The sequence below is a fragment of the Pan troglodytes genome, chromosome 5, assembly GCF_028858775.2.
Source record: "Pan troglodytes isolate AG18354 chromosome 5, NHGRI_mPanTro3-v2.0_pri, whole genome shotgun sequence".
NCBI lineage: Eukaryota > Metazoa > Chordata > Mammalia > Primates > Hominidae > Pan > Pan troglodytes.
Genome location: NC_072403.2, coordinates 51,358,304 through 51,379,182, shown reverse-complemented (window position 1 = coordinate 51,379,182; position 20,879 = coordinate 51,358,304). Strand labels below are relative to the sequence as shown.

At 38.8% G+C, this 20,879-nt stretch overlaps 1 protein-coding gene across 3 annotated transcripts in view; it reads right to left on the bottom strand.

Annotated features, from left to right (window-relative positions):
* RUNX2 (RUNX family transcription factor 2) overlaps positions 1-20,879 on the bottom strand; it is a 223,234-nt gene that overhangs the window by 57,316 nt on the left and 145,039 nt on the right. For all 3 annotated transcript variants that reach the window (XM_001142127.6, XM_024357232.3, XM_001142454.6), the window contains exon 6: positions 1,674-1,847. In XM_001142127.6, coding sequence (XP_001142127.3) covers positions 1,674-1,847 — 174 coding nt within the window. The remainder of the gene's footprint in view (positions 1-1,673; positions 1,848-20,879) is intronic.

The window sequence follows — 20,879 nt, the reverse complement described above, 5'->3', positions numbered from 1 at the left end:
TGTGTATATATATACATTTGCTTCTACAAACACACACACACACACACACACACACGCAGTCTAAGGATTACTATAAAGACAAAAGGAAAGCTATTTTATGCCTTAATGAATAATCTAAAGTCTACTACTTTTTTTTTTTACATATATTTAGGGGGTATAAGTATGGATTTCTTATATGCATATAGTGCATAGAGGTGAAGTCTGGGCTTTTAGTGCACCCATAACCCAAACAGCAATCATTGTACCCAATGGGTCATTTTTCAACCCTCACCACCACCCCCACTCTCCCATCTTTTGTAGTCTCTAAGTCCACTACTTTAAATGCAGTAGCACCCATAGCTACAAGCTTCAAATTCACAAGTTAGTGTGAATTTTACTCTTGTATTTTTATCAAGGACATATGTCTAGTGAACACATTGACCTTTCAATCCCACATATGAATGATTAAAGTTTTATATAGTCTAAAACATGGCCATTCTTCAAAGAGCAATAATGTTCCTCCTTAATGCAGATATCTGGTTATCTTTAGTGTTTAGATGTTTGATTTTTATAATTCTATATTATTTTTTAAAATATACACTGATGCAAACTCATACATTCCGACTAAAATATATACACTCACAGAAACTGAAACCTACTCTAAGTAACTATCCAAGAATACATTTACATAATATGGGCAGGAGAGAAGAAGAGATAGGTCATTCTGTTTATAAACAATTATGTTTTGAGACCATTAAGAACATTCGAGCCTAACTACTATAAACAAAAATCTAACCATAAAAAAGATCCATGTTGAGGGCTTATTACACATTTTGTTTTGACTTACTTTCCCTCTATTCTAGTCCACCTCTACCAATGATAGCAATTAGATGACATGTAAACTTCCTTTCAGCTCTCAATACTTTTATCTGCAAATTAAAGATTTATAATAATTAATACACTCTCTTGTCATCATGACCTAAAAGCATTCAAACTAGTCTTTAAATAAATCTGTTTTTGCACAAGTGGGACAAAAAGAAAAGAGTTGGGGGTCTTAATGCACCGAATGTGAATGATTAGTCTGTAATGTAATGCCGATGTTAATTTCTCAGAAGAAAGGTAAAGTAAGTAGCTGACTAGAATTTATAAAGAGAAATGTCTAATGGAGAACCAGAGCTAAATGTAAATCAGAAGTGAATTCTGTGTGCCCGATGAGCCACACATTGACCTTGCCTTATAACTACCAATCAAGGCCTCCTGTTCACCCTGGGCAATTTTCAAGCAGACTTAATGAAATAGTTATACATGTAAGAAATGTAAGCCCAAATCTGAGAGGGTAACACTAATTTTCTAATAGTAAGGGTGTGATGTTATCCCCTGCACCACCTGGATACAATATAGAAACGTATAATAAACATTCTCCCAAAGTGCATTATTACCGTTCCACCAGGGTGTAGACTGAGATTGCTGCAGAGTAGAGCATTAGTAGAAATATCCCCCAAAATGTTATCCCCAAGTTATTGAATGTTATTTTTTTAATAAAAAAGAAGAAATCAGTGTCTTCAAGTCTTGATTCTTTAATAATAAGCCGCTTCACAGCTCCAGGAGTTTTGAAGTGAACACATCTCCTCTGGTAGCCCCTCACCCCCAGCCTGCCAGCGTCTATGCAAGTGAAACCTATGAGTCTGTCTTACCTGTAATCTGACTCTGTCCTTGTGGATTAAAAGGACTTGGTGCAGAGTTCAGGGAGGGCCGTGGGTTCTGAGGCGGGACACCTACTCTCATACTGGGATGAGGAATGCGCCCTAAATCACTGAGGCGGTCAGAGAACAAACTAGGTTTAGAGTCATCAAGCTTCTGTCTGTGCCCTGGAAATAGCAAATCATAAAATAAAAGCATATTAATTAGCTGAACAATTGACCATGCTAAATAGATATGTGAACATACAAACTGGGAGTTTAAGCCAAGGAATTATCAATATTAATATTTATAATGACTTGTCTACATAATGCCTTCCATTTCAAATTGCTTTATAAGCAGTATCTGGTGGCTAGCATTCCTAGCTCTGTTTTATAAATGGAGAGCTGAGGTCTCAGAGGACAACTTGAAGTCAAGCATCAATAGAGAGGCAGGATACTAGACACCTTCTCTGGCCCTCTCAGTAAAAAAAAACAAAACAAAAAAAACAAAACAAAACAAAACAAAACAGGAGAGATGTGTATTGGGGGTGTTTGCTTGTTTCATGATGGAGGAAATCCCCTCTGAAAGTTCAGAGAGTCCATGCATGTTAGCCACAATGTCACAAAGCTGGAGCAGAGACACGGACAAACACATTTGTCAAAGGGAAATTTCCACGATGACCATAGTGACTTTTCTTTAACGTTACAACTACTCTTTACTAAGACTCTTTTCTGGAAAATTAAAACTCAAACCTAAACCCCTTTAAGAAATAAAAAAACAGAAATGTAAGCAGGGAAACTCAAATTCTCAAGAGGAATCTGGATATTTTGTGATATGCCAAAGCTGGAATGTGTATAATAAACTCTGTTAAATCAGAGAGAATGCTTTTTTATTTTAAATCCACTACTGTGGTTTTGGAAAAGAAGCTGAAATACACTCTTTAAGTAAACATGTGACTGTGACAATCCATTATTTGGCGGAGGCGGGGAGCCTTTCTATCTCTCTTCTAGTTTATTCAAGTCTAAAAGCTAAAGAAATTCTGGGTATTAGAGAAATGCGCAAATTAAAACAAACCAAGATACTAAGACTTCTTAAAAATCATCAAATCATTCTTAACAAAAGACATACTAGTGTCTTGGTGCAAGTATAACAGAAAAGCATCTGAATCTGGGTGTACCACAGTAGAGTAAATCTATAGGGTGGTGCTATTGGGGACAAATGCGATGCTAATAGAGAAACAGAAACGGACTGTGGATTCCTTCCTCCAGATTCTGTGCCAGTGAGGCCCTAGGGTGCTGCCCCAACATTTTAGTATGACTATTAAGTAACTGAAGCTGATTCGAGGAAGAACCACCAAGATGATGATGGGATTAAGAGTTTGCCCCTTGAAGAGAAACTAAGGGAATTAGAATATTATCCATAAAAGAAAGAAACCTTGAAGAAGGTTTATGAAAAGCCTTCAAGCCTGGGAGTTTTTCACTACTCTACGGGTAGCGCAAACGCCTTAGCTTCCACTTAATACAGAACAAGAGGAATGTATCAGGATAGGGTTAAATTGAACATTAGAATTTCCCAACTATAAGCTGTCTTCGTAAGACAAATTCCTTATTTTATTTGCCCCAAAATGTATTTTCCTGTCTCCTTTTTCATTGCCTTCCCAGCCCAAAGAAAACAGATAGGAAGCCAAGGCTTGGTAATATGAGTGTAGCTGTCTCCACGGCCAAACGTGTTCCAACTAGGCCCATTAACTGAAATGCACCCACCACCCTATTTCCTGCCAGTGCAAGTTTTTGGGCATCTGCTATAACAGAAGGACTAGACCTAGGAGAAAAATGAACAGGAAAAACTAGAGAAATTCATTGTTAATGGTTGTTTTCCCCACCATTACTGTTTTGTATCCAGATTACAAATAGATTTTAGATCCCTAGAGGACTTTTAGAGATGACCCAAAACAGCTCCTAGACCCTGGCAAGTAAGGTGTTCACCTATGAAGTGACTGAGGCCTGCAGAGGTAGAACAACTAGCTTATGGTCCTCGGCTGCCGACTAGCTCAGCCTTCACGAGGATATAGCCCTCGTCCAAGTTGACTGAGCTTTCCATTCATCATGTGGCACCATCAGTGCTGGTATTCTAGCTTTCTCTTCCCTTCCTCTTCCAGCTGCTATGGAGGACTGAAAATATCCAGATCATATAGAGTGAAACACCTAAGAACTAAGCCCAGTGAGGTGCCAAGGCTGGCTTTCAACATAAGCAGAAGTAGCAACAAGGATCCAATTACAAAGTTAATAATTCACCCATTACCCTAAACAAATGGCTGTAGCCTAACTCACCAAACTTCCATCAGTACATCTTGCTGGGTCTAACTAGTTTCACAATTACGGAATTATATAGTACTTGTCACAGATCCATGGAGTCTGTTCCTCACACTCACACACAGACACACACATGCACACACATAGTATTGGTGTGGTGTTGATACAGCTGTAAACATTAACAAGAAAGCTTACGGAATTGTCCCTGGAAGTTATTTTTCTTAATAGGCCATATTTTTGGAATGGCAGGTTCCCTGAGGGCTGAGGGGAGGGCTACATGATCTTGCATGGTTCCTTTATACACTAGGACTTTACGTGGGCCATGGGTCACAAGAAAATTTAATAAGCTTTGCCTCTGCTTTCTATAGGCTTAGGTTTTCCTAGAGGCTGTATGAGATGTGAGCTCAGACTGTACATGTGTGAGTACATTTTTACTTTCTCTTAGCCCAGTGCTTTCAGGAGTAATAAGAGGTTGCAGGCAAAAATAAAGGACTTAGGCTAGGACTGGTAAGTGTGAAAAATTTTAAAGCAGGTGAAATTTTAAAACCCTTCATGATCTTTTGGAAATTATCTTCAAAGAGCGCTTCCAAGTATCTACAGGCACCCTAGAATAATTCAGGAAACATTTGTCTGCAGATGCACACATACAAAAACATACGCATTTTTCTTTGTAGATATCTGCCCCTTCACAGCCACCACTGCAACCACAACAAAATGCACTCTTCATAATGTATGAAGTACATTGAAGAACAAAGTACATTGAAGAGAAAAAGCCAAACAAGTTCTTCACACTTCAACTATGACAAATACCTGTTACCACTAAACCACATCAGGGTAACACTCGAATGATGGGCTGAAAGAAGGTGTACTTAAATCCCCAGCACCCAAGCAATTCCTTCAGAAATTAAGAACATGGAAGACCAAGGACACACTGACTAAGTCAAGGACAGGGTACTCTGTCATAGTGCAGTGAGGACTAAACCTCATCCAAAGGGCCAACGAGTAGATGTTCCAAACAGGAGGAGGGTAATGAAGAATGGAAAATTCCTGTATTATACTTGAGACTCTATGTAAAAATGCTCAGTCCTGGATCCCTTCTCTAGCTGAACTTTCTCCCTGAATCCTTCCATCATTGCTGAATAAGAAAATTCCCTAGGGAGCTTTGAAACACGGATGTCCAGGCCCCATATCAGATCAATTCAATCAGAATTTCTGATAGTGGGACCTGGGGAAAAGGTCTCTTTTATTCAAGATTTCACCACATGATCCAATGTGCAGCCAGGATTGAGAACCACTGCCCAAGGTGATCTCAGTCTCATGCACTAAATACTACCTATTTATACCAATGACTCCCCCTTTTCTGGTTGAGCCCTGACCTCTGTCTTGAGTTCCAGGTTTGTGTGTTCTACTGCCTACTTGACATCTTCCCTGGGATGTTCCAAAGGCATCCATCTTAAATGCAGTATATTCAAAACAGAATTTTTTATTCTCCCCTCCAAAAAAATCCTATTTCTCTCTAATAGTCCCCCATCTCAGTAAATGACACTAGCCACTCAGTTTCCTAAGCCAAAAGCCTAGACATTTTCCTTGATTTCTCCTTATCTCTCACTCTCCACATTCAATCCATTACCGAGTCCTGTCATTTCTATCTGAACGCTATATCTCAAATCGATTCAGTTCTCTCCATTTCTACTGATATAACCTTGGCCTAAGACTCTAGCATTTCTCTCTGGGCAGCTGAAAATCTGTCTCCTTTTCAGTTTCCCATCTCAAGAGCTTTCCATATTCCTGAAGTGCTCTCCCCTGATTCCTTGTAGGGCCCACTCTTTCTTACCCCTTAGACCTCAGAATGAACACCACCTCCTATGAGAGGCCTTGTCTGCCTCCCATAACCAAAATAGGTTCCCACCCTCTTGAACACACCCTCTCTTTATTTTATGGCAGTCACCACAATCTATAATTATCTTGTGTATTTATTTTTGTCTCTCCTGTAAGACTGTAAGTCTCATGAGAATGAGCCCTCTGTCTTGTTTACAGCTATAATCTCACAACCTAGTTCAGTGCCTGCTACACAGTGGGTGCTCAGTAAATATTTATGCAATAAGTGAATGAATGAATATTCTCCTCTTTTAGATAAATTCCTTGAGTGAAAGAAAATTTTCTGGTCCAGGACATCATATTATATATATCATATTCTTTCCCCAAAAAAGTTCTTCTTGTTTGACAATCTAGTTAATCTAGTGGGCAAAACCTTTCTCTAGAGACAAGCCCTTATTAGTGCTTCCTACAAAATTTTACTGAAGGACATTCATTTAAGTGAAAATATGCTTTCTTTTTGGAAAACCCTATTCGCTTTCACTGTAATTCTTAAGCATTGTTGAAAGTCACTGGGAATCAGAGAGATGAAAGGGCAATAGAAATCATTTAGACTCTAAAGTTTAGAGTAACATGCTTCTTTCATGGATGAGGACCCTGAGTCCCTGAGAGGGGACATGCCTTACCCAAAGTCATATAGTTACTGGCAGGACCAGACTCAGTTTTCCTGATTGCTGGTCTGGGGCTGTTTTCTCTCCCATTGCCAACCAGCTTATTTCAGCTCATAATAGTTCAGCAGCAGTCATTCAGGGGAAATCATGATCAAAAATCAATTTAAAATTAAAAACAAAAAAGTGGTTTCCAGAAAAGATTTCTTTCAAAAAGTTGAGTGTGTTTAGCTGAATATGACTTTTGTTGCAATAAATTCAGGGGCACAAGAAGAAAGCATAATCAAAAGGTCACAGCATTCACACATCCTTAGAGCAAAGACAAATGAGAAACAGTTAAGTCCCTAAGTCATAGTCTAGCGAATCACCCCATTGTGCCCTACCCACAATGAAAGTTAGTAGTACTACCATTAAAACTTCTGCTTTCAAAAATCACACATCTGAAACTGGCACACGAAGACTCTGAAAATGTGGTCTGTGAACTATGAAAGTAAACTTGACTCTGTGTGATGTGCCCCTTTTCGCCCATTTTTATGAAAGTTGATTGAGAAACATTTAACAACTTCGGAGAGCTACGTGGCTCCCCAGCCAGAAACTTACATTCTCTGTATTATATCCACAACCTGATGCACTGCACCAGTCAGCGCACCCTGAAGAATGTCAAAATGCACTTACAAAAAACAAGGCACTTTTCATGAAGAGTGTGCCACGTGATGCCCAGTCTACCCTAATATGGCACAGCAGAATCATTTTGCTGATCACTAGGGCATGATGTTTGGCAGCTCATCTTTTTGGAGTAGTATTTTAACTTGATTTTAAAAATTCCCTAGGTATCTACCTGTATCCTAAGTATCATGAAAACATACTTTTTAAATAAAATAAAGTTTAAAAGAAGATCTGTAATAGAGCATCAATAAGGAATCAGTACCATGTCCATATTTGGGTCAGTTAGTGCAGCTAATGTGTACTGGTTATCTACTACATGCAAGCCTCACTAGGTATTGTGAGGAGGAGAGGATAGAAAAATATATAAGATAATATCCTTGCCCTCAAGGAGTTCACAGTCTAGTGGGGAAGAAAGCAATTAAATATAACTGAAGAGAGGCTGTGGTGAGGGCAATCACTAAAATGCCATGATTGCGGATCAATTGAGAAAATCTGAATATGAACTGTTTTTAAATATTAAGGAAGTGGTACTTTCTGTGATTATGTAGAAAAATGTCCTTCTTATTTAGAAGGGCTAACATATAGTTAGGGGTTAAATATCATGGCATCCAGCATTTGCTTTACAATATTTGGGCAAAATAGTAGGTGAGGAAATATGCCAAAAAATAAATAAAAGGTGATGGGTAGATAGTATTGTATTCAATATAATCTCTATTTTTATGTTCGAAATTTTTCATAATAAAAAATTTAAAAAGTATTGAAGTATTATAGGAAGTGCAGGGGAGCAATTGATTTTGACTAAGGGGAAAGAGGAAACCTCACTGACAAAATCATGATGCCTGTCCTTGAAGGTTGACTAGGATTTTGATAAGCAGAGAAGAAACAAGGAAAGTTAGCTGGAAGAAAAATGATGAAAACCTGATAATAAATATCTTGTGAGATAAGATGATGCTAAATATGTATATATATATATATATATATATATATATATATATATACACACACACACACACACACATACATATCCAGGCACACATATATATACACTTATCTATATATGTGTGTGATATCAATCTAAACAGATGCACACCATTCTTCAAACCACTTTATAACTCTAGTCTTACTACTATACATTAATTCTTCTAAGCTATGCCGTACCTATGGGAATCTGCCCTTTAAAGACAGCTCTCAGTCAGGCACAGTGGCTCACACCTGTAATCCCAACACTTTGGGAGGCCGAGGCGAGCAGATCACCTGAGGTCGGGAGTTCGAGACCAGCCTGACCAATATGGAGAAACCCCGTTTCTACTAAAAATATGAAATTAGCCAGGCGTGATGGCACATGCCTGTAATCCCAGCTACTCGGGAGGCTGAGGAAGGAGAATCGCTTGAACCCAGGAGGCAGAGATTGCAGTGAGCCGAGATCAAGCCACTGCAACAAGTGAGAAACTGGGCAACAAGTGCGAAACTCCGTCTCAAAAAAGAAAAAAAAAAAAAAAAGAAAGAAAGAAAAGAAAGGAAAAAGACAGCTCTCTTAATGAATAAAACCATACTTTGGCAGTCCATGAGCCTCATCCACCATGCATTCAGACTTCACTGGAAGAGAGGGGTGACTGGGGAGACATGAGCTAATTTTGCTGTCACCAAGTATGTGATTGAATAAAGTCTGCTCCAATACTCTAGGGCTCAAGCCACAGGATGTAACAGTTTCAGAATGTTGTGACAATGATCCCTGGAGTAAAAAGGAAGAGAGGAGAGGACTTGCATCAGAATTACTATTTCTCAGAGAAAATTGGTTATATGTCCACAGAGCTGCTATTCCACAGCAGTTTTGGAAAAAAATAATGAGATCCTTCACTTCTAATCTATCCTAAAAGTGCTACATGAAGGAGTGTGTTTGTAGGGAGGCGTTAGGGAACAGGTTGACTAATTTTAAAGTCATGATTGCATTCCACATGTAATTGTTGCATTTCTACTTCTAAGGATGAGCCTTACTGTATCTTAGGGAGTTCAGTCGATGGTTTCCAGCAAAAGCAATAGCACAAGGAAGATTACCCAGACTCAAGTACATTCTTAGGAAAGCCACGCAAAGTTCTCATCCACATACTTTATTATAACTATTGAGGCTCTAGATTTAAAAACTTTGATTTTCTGCATTCCTACATACATGTAAAAATGAAGATACTATGGAGAAAAGTGAAAGTCTGCTCCTCTGTTTACGTTCAGATGACTACATTTCACTGGTGGTTTGTGAATGTCTAGAAATCAAAGACCTATACTCTTGTAATGTTTAATTAAGCCCTTTGCCCCTCCCTTCCTCCTCAAACCATCCCAACCAGCTTCTCTTCTGATTTCCTTATTTTCATCATCATCATTTTCTAGTCTCTCAGACTCAAAATCCAGCTTAGGCATGTCTTTGTCACCTCCTTTCCTAGACCCCCATCATCCACTCCAGCCCATTTCTACAGTTTCTTCAGGAATGGGCCTCTACTAGAACCCTCCTAACCTCTGGCCTGTGGCTAATACAGCAGAGGAGCAGCCCGGCATATTTGGAAGGGCACCAAAATGGAACCCTGTTGGTCTTAGTTTCCTCATCTACCAAAAAATGAAGAGTTAGTTTCCATAATTTCTGAAATTCTTTCTGCCCCCAAATCCTAACATTCATGTCACTTACCTGCTCAAAACCTTTCAATTGTCTTCCATTGTCTATTGAATTAAATAGAGCCCCCTGAGCCCAGCAAACAAGGACCTGGTAAATATGGTCGCAATATGCGTTGTCACTCTCATTTCCAATGGCTACAACTGTACTGCTCCCAGCTTGTGCTCTACTCACACTGGTCTATCGACAGTCCAAATACACCCTGTGCCTTTGCTCAAGCTGTCCCCTCCACTTGGAACACCCTCTCCGCATCAACTCCGTTTGGCAAAATCCCTTCCAAGCTCAACTTGGTCATCACATTGTTCTGGTGTTTCCTGTCTCGAGAGCCTTGATGATCCCTCTGATTTATATCCCAGCAAGCTGACAGCAGCGACAACTATGTTTTGCCTACTACATGTGGTTATGCTTATGTGCAGTAGGCATCCAGTAAGCATTCACTTACTATGAATTGACATAAAATATTTATACAAAATTTCAAACCCTAATATTTTAGATTTTCCTAGACTTGACTGAGAGCCCCTTAAGGATGGGTGTCACATTTTATGTCTAGCACAAACTTGGAGCCTAGGTACAGAGAAGTCACACAACAAATGATTGCTGAATTTAAAAATAAGAACATGGATAAATTTAAAATTATCTGTACTTTTGTCCAGTAAAGACAAAGAAGACAGAAAAAAAAAAAAAAAAGCTGGTTATTGGGAAACATTTCCCACAGTAAAATTGATGAGTCTATAATCTTTGCTGGGAAAGGCTGCTGAGTCATCTTTTTCCCTAAGAGTGCACTGTCTGATTCAGGTCAGAAACTATTTCTGGACTAGAATAATGAAATGGGCTAAGAAACTGTCTTCATGTTTAAGGCCTCTAGCCCTTTGAGCCGCTGGAAATTAATAGCCATGCAATATGATACAGGATAGCTCGTGAGTAGAGACAGCCCTAGAACAATGTTAGTGTGTGGCTTCAGACACAGGACCACAGATCATAAACAAATCTGCTTCCAGAAGATTCTTCTCTGATGGCATTTCAAAAATGAGCTAACAGAGCTTCTCTCTAAGGGCCCTTCTTAATACATAAACCAATTTCTAAAGGAAAAAAATCATAATCACTACCACATATCTTCAAGAGTCCCCTTTCAGCTCTTAAACAGAGTCAGGCACGTAGGATTCGGCGTTTATCAAGAGAGAAGAGAGGAAGAACAATTTCACCCAAGACAGGTCTGAAGCCTTTCCAGTCTCTTGGGTGAAACATAATTATGGGAAGAAAAATATAATCTACTCAAGAGACATAATTACATGGTTAAGCCATAGACTCCATAGAAATATTCTAGGGACTCCATTTCATAGAAAAAATGTTAAAAGCTGAGTTTGATTTCTTTTAATACTAAAAGGCACCCATTTAGACCAGTGACATAAAGTTCACTATCTCAATCTCATATGTAGTCATTTTTAAATACAATTAGATGTGTGTGAGAGAGAAGTGAAGGCCTGCTCCTTTCAAAATTTAGGCTTCTAAGGATTGAAGAATTCGAGATCTTTGAATAAATTCATAAATAAATAAAAGAATTGTACGATGTTAATTTGAATGTCTATAAATGCAAGTTCCTTTATAACTTTTAGGTTTTAGGCTGTGGCAAATCACAACAATCAAAGCATACAGTGTCTGGGAGAAAGGACAGTTATCAGGCTATGCCAATATCAGTCACACTTCAGGAAATAAATTATAATAAACACGTGCTTACAGTATAATCCCTTTTCTTCAGATAATGGACTAAAAAAACTTGAGACGTCTGAAGAAAAAGAAACTTCATAGGAGGTAGGAAGCAAAAAAGGATTAAAAATTTTTTTAAAAAGATTGGATGAAAGCATCATGGAAATATACAAGACGAGAAGTAATACTTTTTGCAGGCAGGAAAAAAAGAGCTAACCGGGAATCCGGCTAACTTCGCCGTAGATCCTCTCCCATGTCCTAATACACCTCTAACCTACTATGCTTCTTTATTACAACTCTACTGGTATCTTCTCATTTCAGACCTACTACTCAAATTTGTCTGCCTGTTGTTTCCAAGGGATGCTTCCATCCCGCCTTACTCCAATTCAAAGTAAAATTATATGAATTAGGATTTTTCAGAGTTGTAAGAGAATATAGATTTCATCAGACTGGGTTCTTCGTTTTAGAGAAATAATTAATGCCCAGAAAAATACCGAGACTAGCTTTGAAGTCATGGAACTAGGCAGTGACACTGGGAGGCAGTCCCCTAAACTGCCTGAGCCTCCTTTTTCCTATACCAGGCTGCCACTGAGGGAAAGAAGAAAACGTGGAGCAAAGAGACCAAAAGGACACATTAAGAAAAAGTGCAGAAGCTTACTTCAAAGATGTTATTACATTATGCCCAGTCTCTCTGACTCCGTTTTATCACTTGTTCTCCTACTAATTACAACTGAACATTCACACCATCCTGGACCATGTGAATCTTTATCTCTCCCTTGACTTTATGGGAAATGAACAAAAAAACTTTCTCTATGTCTACACTTTACTTCCAAAACTTAGTAAAACTTGAGTGTTTTAGTTCCAAAAACATTTTCTTTGCCTTCTTTTTCTGTAACATGTTCACACATACCACAGTTCTTTGTGTTTCGAGCACTTATAGAGACCCTACTGAGAGATGCAAAGATTTTTTTAGCGGTAACATTTTTAGCAATGGAAATAGCAGTTTTCGTAGTTGAACAAAAAGCATCACTGTTTATTTGCCAATCCAGCTAAACATGGATGGCATTATTCTTCAAAGAGTGCAGTGACAACTAGCCTACAAACAGACTGTCACGCAATTCCTGGATCCTGGCTCAATTTCCTTAGCATGTGATCCTTTCTGTTTCTCTTTCATTATTAAGGTTTTGTGCATATTTTATGTGAGACAGAGAGTGAGACAGAGACAGAGAAACAGAGAGACAGAGTGTTTTAAGCAAAAAGAAACACTACACAGATGTAATTAAAAAGGCAAAGGGCTCCTCTCTTGACATTCACTGCTGCTGCAGCAGAACATCATTCTCAATTTTCTCATTTCTGTAACAGGAAGAAAATGTTAAAAAGTAATAACCAAAGAAAAAGTCAGCCAACTCCCACAGCCTGGTCTTGCTGTGCTGAATGGCAGAGAAGATCACAGAGGAAGAAAAAAGAAAAAGACAGAAAAAAGGAGGCGGAGAATTTCTTGCTTAAACTGGACCTAGTCCAGCTGGCAAGAAGAGGTGGTTTTCTTAACGCCTGCAAAACCTGATTACTTTTTTTAAAGGAATGAAGAAGAAGGAGATGTAAACACAGCCATTAAAACAGATTTAAGGTACTTAGTTTTAATCTAGTCTAAGACCTTTTCAATTGTATGCTGCTCTGCAATTCTCTGCTTGCTAGACATTAATACAGTGCATAGGCACATGTCAGTGTCTTCTAACCAGTGAACGCTTTCAGCTGAGCTCTGTGGTTACCCTCTCAGGTCAGGCATGGAAGGAACAGCAGCTTAAGCAATAATGGATGCATGTCTGTTACGTGCTATGTCTGTCAGAAGTCTGTTTTACGACATTAAAGGACTATTGTGTTTATATCTACACAACAGGTCTTAAACAGATTGTTTAAACATGATTAAACAAGAGACGTCTTTGAAATAACCCCCCTAATAAAATTCAGATGGGTAAAGAACTGAAAAATGCAGTCAACAATATTTTGAAAAATCATTTCCCTCTAAGCTGCAAGGGTAACATGATATAAACTCCAAAATAAAACAGTTTTTACAAGTTAAACTCAAAGGATTACCTCATATATCAGCACCGCTTTCCAATGGAATAGCGTTTATCCACCTATCCATCCACTCTTTCTTAATGCTGTTGCACAAGTTGCTAGTCTTGATAGACAGATAATCGCTTTATTCAGCCAGGTGTAATGAAGGGGAGTCTATTGTGTTAATCCCAGTATTCTTATCTTCTGTGAACTCTGAATAAGGAACTGAAAACTCTACCTCTTCATTTCAGAACTACTGGAGTTTACTCACATTCAAATCTGTTAAAGTGTTCTTACATTCCACTCTGTCACTAAAGGTGCCAAGTATTTTGAGTAGGATCAAGTTATCGTTATATAAAAAGGAATCAAATGTAGTGTTAAATGGAGTTAGAAGATAGCAAGTTTTACTCTTCTTTTCAAGGCACAACAGATTTTTTTCAAGTGTATTATTCTCAAGCCAAAGGAAGCAGGTTGGTGTGGGTTAATATTAAAAAACATCCTTCGAGCGATTACATTTAAAACCTTTTTTTGTTTTTCAAAAGCAAGTGTAGTGTTAAGTTTTGTGGATATCTGCCTGCTGGCTTCATGCTGAATTATTTAATCAATAATGACAGTTTGGCAAAATGTTTTTCTTTGGTCCATATGAAATATATTCCCTTTTCCACATATACGTACATATATGTGGTTATAAATTTATATTATCTCTATTATATGCATACCTATGTGTACAGAGAGGAATAATCCAGCCAGAGGAACAGCGTTACTACTAACATTAGTTCCATGTCTCTATCCAGGTAATTAGGGATACCGTCCCCTCAAGGCCCCACATGCTTTATACTCTGCCCCCATGACATCACAAACACTTCTGATCACAAACATACCTTTCTTTGCAATAGAAACATACCTTTCTTTGCAATAGGAAGTTCTCATCCTTCAGCCTAATTAGATGCCTTCATTTTAGTTCAAAATGATACATACCGAAGAACCTATGAAGCTCACTGGAAAAGAAGTAATGCAATCTGGAAGAATGGGATAATCCCTGAAAGAATATTATCATTTAATTCTTTCTCTTCTGAGTCCTATCTCTTTCATGGACCTTTCATTGAGAATGTTCTCAGGAATGGCATTCTTTCTGCTCAGAGGATGGGCTCTTCTCAAGATTTAACTTGCCTAATGTCTCAACAAATCCTACTAACAACCCTTGCAATTCAACACAGAAAGTCTGTCCTATTGCGTGCACCTTAATCTCAGCTACTCGGGAGGCTGAGGCAGGAGAATAGCTTGAACCCAGGAGGTGGAGGTTGCAGTGAGCTGAGATGGCGCCACTGCACTCCAGCCTGGGCGACAGAGAGAGACTCCATCTTAAAATAAAAAGAAAAGAAAAGAAAAAAAAAAAGTCTGTCCTATGGAATTGATGACTGCCCAAAATGCAGTATGAAAGAGAACATGTGACTGAAAGGAGACATGGGTTCTGCTACTAATAGCAAGTGTGAACTTCTCAGGTACAGAATTTTCTCATCTGTAAAATAACAGGTGACCTAATTTGCAATCCTAAGAATCAATAATGCTATGGATTCCTCACCTGTCACTATGAGTTCCACAAATACACACACACACACACACACACACACATTTACACACAATTAGTGAACTTAATGGAATAGTTAAAAGACCAAGGCAGTGTCTGATTAAAAAGGAGAATCTCATTTCTAATTCTGGGCCTGACTATACAAGGAGCAGGAAAACTTGGGAGTCTATTCCTAGCTCTGCTACTAAGTTAGTTGTGAGGCTGTAGGCAAATATCTATCATCTCTATGATTCAATTTCCTCCTATGACTCAACTTCCTCATCTGTCAGAAAAAAACAAAGTATCTACAACACAGGGATGTCGTCAGGACAAAATGTAATAAGAGGTGAAAATGTCCTACACAGGTAAAACCACTATGCAAATGTAATATTCACTTATCAATTAAAATATCCTAAGCACTATTATGTTTCATGAACTATGCTAAACTAGGGTGCTCACGGTATACTGGAGGCATCATAAAAACAAATAATTACAGCAGTGTGATAAATAATATAATTAAAGTATGAAAAGGAAACCAAAGAGGAGCCAAAGATTAAATACTTGACTTTCAAGAGCAGTCAGGAAGGGCTCCCAGAGGAGACAGCGTTTGAGTAGACTTAAAGAATGAGTAGAATTTAGTCAAGCAAATGCAGAAGAAGATAACATTCCAACCAGAAGGAACAGCAGGTGCAAAGACACTGAGATGAGAAAGTATAGAGTGAAGCAATTTGGCATCGCTGGAGCTCAGCCACAGGTGTGTGGGTGGAAGGCAGTTGGGCAGAGCAGATGCTGAAGGGCCTTGTCAGTGTGCCACCAAGTCTGAACTTCATCCTGCAAATAACAGGGAGACACTGAAGTATTTTAAGCAAGGGTGTGCCATGCATTGGTTTACAGTTTAGGAAGATTGCTTTACTTACAGGGGAAGATAGATTTAGAAGGGAGTGCAGTTAGAGACATAAAACCAGTTAGGAAATTGTTTTTACGTTATAAGTCAGAAGATAAACACTGAGAGAGTATACTAAGCTAAATCAGCACTAAAAGATTTGAGGGAGTGAATGTGAGACATAGAATAGAGGTACAGACAACAGTACAGTGGAATAATTAGATGTCAGAAGTAAGGCAGAGAAGGTGAGTCTCAGGTTTCTGGTTTGGTCACCTGGGTGAACTATAGGGCACTCAAAACTGGTAAAACTGGAGGAGGTTCATGTTTGGGCAGAGAAGTTTGGTTGAAGTAGAGGTGGGGAATCCCTAACGCTGTGTTGGCCATGAGTTTGAAGTACCCATGGGACATATTCAGGTGCAGACACCCAGGAAGCAACCTAGAAATACCAGTCTGAAGTTCAGAAGAGACTGAAGATGCATTTTCAGTGGTCATGGGAACACGAAGTTAATAGTGTCAATGAGGACACTCAGGGAATGGGTACAGAACGAGTGGAGAAAAGTGTCTAAAAGGGAATCCTGAGAAGCAAACACACCTAGGGTGGCTTGGCAAGGAAGAGGAACACAAAAAGTGATCTAGGAAAGAGAAAGATGAGGAGCCAGTGGCGGAGACAACCCATGCAGTGGCCACTGAAACGGTTCTGAATCTGCTCTTCTGCTGCTTCAGGGACCCAGGGGAGCTTAGCAAGAGAATCTTTGTCTGTGTCCAGGCAAGGGACACAAAGTTAGGTCACAATGGTAAAAAGGATAACTCTCCTCCATTCATTCCATACCCATTCCTCATGCAGCCTCATCAATCCCAATGGCTTCAAGTTCCTATGACTATGGAAAATGCATTTCCAGTTTCTACCAAGCTTCAGATTCATATTTCTAAATGCTTCCTGTACATCCTTGCATAAGAATACCTCTAATGATATTCACTATTTAAAGGGAAAGATAGATTTAGAAGGGAAAAATGTCTAAATACTATCAGAGGTATTCTTATACAAAGATGTATTATTTTCTAATATTTCAAAATGGAGCCCTAGACTGGTCTATAATTTTATATACCAGGTCGCAGTATAAACTTTTATTTCTTAACACTAATTTGAAAAGAAATGCATGCACAGTGTCTTCTGAGTTCAATCTTAGTCATGTTATTTTAAACAAATGGGAGAATTTTTTACCCAGTCTAAAAGCCCTCCCAACTGCATGACAATCAGCCCTTTCTGGGCCAAGTCACAAGTCAGACAATGGCTCTGTACCTGTCACTTGCACAGGCCAGAGAGTAGGCAAAATTTGTTCTCGTCCAAATATTACATAGGGAAAGCCAACATCAGAGTCAGCATCAAAGATGAGGGAAATCAAAAGAGAACATGAAGCAACAACAAAAATCTCCAAAATTAACCATCCTCCCCAGCCTATCTTCTGAGCAAGGTTCCTTCCTCCCCAAAGGCTCCTTGAGTCTCATGGGGCAGTATAGCTGACCACTTATCCTACCATTTGCCACTCCAGTAAGCTTAGGAGAAATATGGAAACAAAATAAAACAGACTCACTCCCTCTTTTCCATCCCATTTCTGCATTCTCATTTCTGTTGTCTATCAGAAAGTAACAAACCCTGAGCAACGTATAGTGGAATGGAAGAACAGAATCCATCTGTTATGGATGGAGAAATGGCAGGGATCCAATGCAACTAGTACAAATGATATCATTTATAGAGCTGCAAACTTAACTAATAAACACATATAAAAGGGCTTGAGAAAGAAAGTCTGAGCCACCAAGTTGGCCTGAAGATTTTTGGACCTCTTACTTTTCCCTATAAAAAACAGAACACCAGAGGTTGCTAAAATCTAGAACAATTTAGAATGTCCCTTGAAAAAACATGATTATCATCGTTTTGTAATGGGCTTATTTTCTAGTATTTCAAGATCAGGCCCTAGGGCTATAATTTTATGTACCAGTTCACCGTATAAATTGTTATTCCTTAACACTAATCTGAAAACAAACTTCAATATGTATTTAAAAGACTAATTCAGATACCTGATCTACTTTGTTCAACTGAATCATATTCAATTGAATATCTAGAATGTGCAAAATGTTATCATATTGTAGTGGTACAGCTCCAGTAGGGGAGATCAATAAATACAGAACTAAAAAATGACAGAATTGTTAAAGTACTAGAGAAAGTGGCATTTAAAATTAGCTCTGAATGTTGAATAGGCCCTAGATTAATAGAGCAGATCACCACTGAGGTGGAAGGAACCACCTAAGCTAAAGCACTAAGGCATGTGATATTATATCTCCATGCCATACCTTCCATCAGTATACCTGCACGTGGAGCCAGGGACAAGACAGTGAAAGACATATAGTGTTAGTCTCCTAAAAGTCATCATCTATCTACCTAGAATTTTATAACCAAGAATTTCTGCCAATAAGTCTAATTTCTAATCTTCAAGATTCAGCTCAAACGCCTTGACTTCAATAAAACCTCCCCTCCACCCTCAAATAGAAGTAAAAATGTTTCTGAACTTCCATGTCACTCCAGTTGCCACTTTCTTATGCCCCTTCTCATGTTCTATCACTTTCTGTCACATAATCATAGTTATTAATGCCCATGTCTTATCTCCTAAAACAGATTAAGCTTCTTTTTTTTTTTTTTTAAGATGGAGTCTTACTCTGTCGCCCAGGCTGGAGTGCAGTGGTGCAATCTTGGCTCACTGCAGCCTCCACCTCCCAGGTTCAAGCAACTCTCCTGCCTCAGCCTCCTCAGTAGCTGGGATTACAGGCACGTGCCACCACACCCGGAGATTAAGCTTCTTTCTAGCCCATGTGATGGGCCAGAGATGGGTCAGAACTCAGTCATCATCTCTGAATTCCCACAGCCCTTTCTTAAAGTGCCTATGGTAGGTACCCAGTAAGTGTTTATTGAATAAATAAATTATTGAATTCAGAGTGTGATTCAGTGACCAAAGGTTCTATGTGCTAGCAACCATTCTACTTAATAAAAGCAGCTCTCACTACAAAAACAAATAAGGCAATAGAAAAAGCCATCTCAACCATTCACAGTCATAGATTATTTTGCCTTCTTCCTCTAGGATAAGAAATGAAAAGCTGGACTCAACGTCTATTAAGTACTCACCGAGAGTCTGATGCTCAAAGGGACATTTCAACTCCCCAGCATTACCAACAGCCAGACTAAACTCTACAGACTCTGATAAGATCCCAGGCTTATTAACAGATGTGAACAAACATCGATGGTTTGTTTATATTTCTTCTACAGCAAAGACTAACCAGAAAGACTGCCCACTCCTCTCAAAAAAAAAGATAAAATCCACAATGATTTATCACAATGCACACATTGTATTGTCTACTGAAATACACACACACACACACACATATATATAAAACATAAAAATATGGTGGGCATTATTTAATATATTTTCCTAACTAAGTTTATCCCCAAATATTCCCTAGCCATTATACAAACTAAACTTTTATTCACTTTACCTTTTACTCTACTATACCTATCTCTAGGGCACAATAGCACTGTGACAAATTAGTTCAGAGAAAGTTTTATAGCCCCTGATGCTGGGCAAAGGGAAAAAAAAAAAAAAGAAAACAGAAAAGCCAACTAAATCTGCACTAAGGGTTTGGACAGACAGAATGCAATTAACCTGACCTTAAGATGTGTTTTCAGGGTTGACAAATCACATTTCACTGGATTAAGGGCAATTTTTCTTTTCTTTTAAGGACAAAATCATTTGGCGCAGATAATAATTCAGACATTTACACCTGAAGTGGCGGTGCGGCGGCAGCTCAGCCTGCTTCTTCCCAGGACCTGGTGACCATGGTGGCATTTGTGAAAAAGGAAAGAAAACATCTAACTTTCACAACTATGACCGAGGAAGAAAACTTGACATTCATTCCCACATATGTGACTCCTTTCAAGAACTCCTGACTCAAAATTTCGGAGGGAAGTGGCCCTGTAATAACATCTCTTCTGAGAATAGTGCCATATGGTTTTAACAGAGGTTTATTTCCTGAACCCAAAGAGGGCTGCTGATTCTCAATCCAACGAAAATAATTATGCAGACAATTTCACTCTATTACTTTCAGTGAAACCCATTCTGTGTGGTCCACACATGCCTGCTGACACCTTCAAAGAGACATTAAGCCATTTTTATGTACCATACCCTTAATGGGTGGAATGTAAGGTAAATTTCCTTGAAGATTAGCACCTGTCGTCATGCATAAGGCACCACCGCCGCCACCCCTCCCCCACCTTTGAGTACCACATGTTAATTCTCAGAGTGGGTCAAAGAAAAGGAGAGAGATGGACATGACTTCCAAGTTAAGTAACAACTTATGATCAGTTAGATATTAAGGCAAACATACACACAAACACACATACACGCGCGCATACACACGAACTGGAAATACTACATCTCCCAAAGTCAACAGCACTGCTGGGAAATTACTTCAGACACAATTGGCAGGTGGGAGGAATGGGGGAGGGTGGAGCTGGGGGGTGTGGGGAACCGCTCCCTTGTGTAAATTCTAGCAACATTCAACTGCTAACCTTAAAATAATCAAGAGAATAGGAAAATAAAATCCCTTCAGCGCAAAGGCTGAACAACACAAATGCTGTATAAATAAAGATTTAAACCAAGGAATACAACTATTAAATAGTTCTTTCAAAGAAGACCACCCTTTAAGCCTAAGAATATTCCCTTAAGAACAAAATATGCTAACTCACACCAGGTTGCCCCTGAATCTCAATTTTATTACACTAGCTGGGTATGAAATGAACTGGTTCTCCCTTTCAGACGACTAAAGATTATTGAGCTTGAAA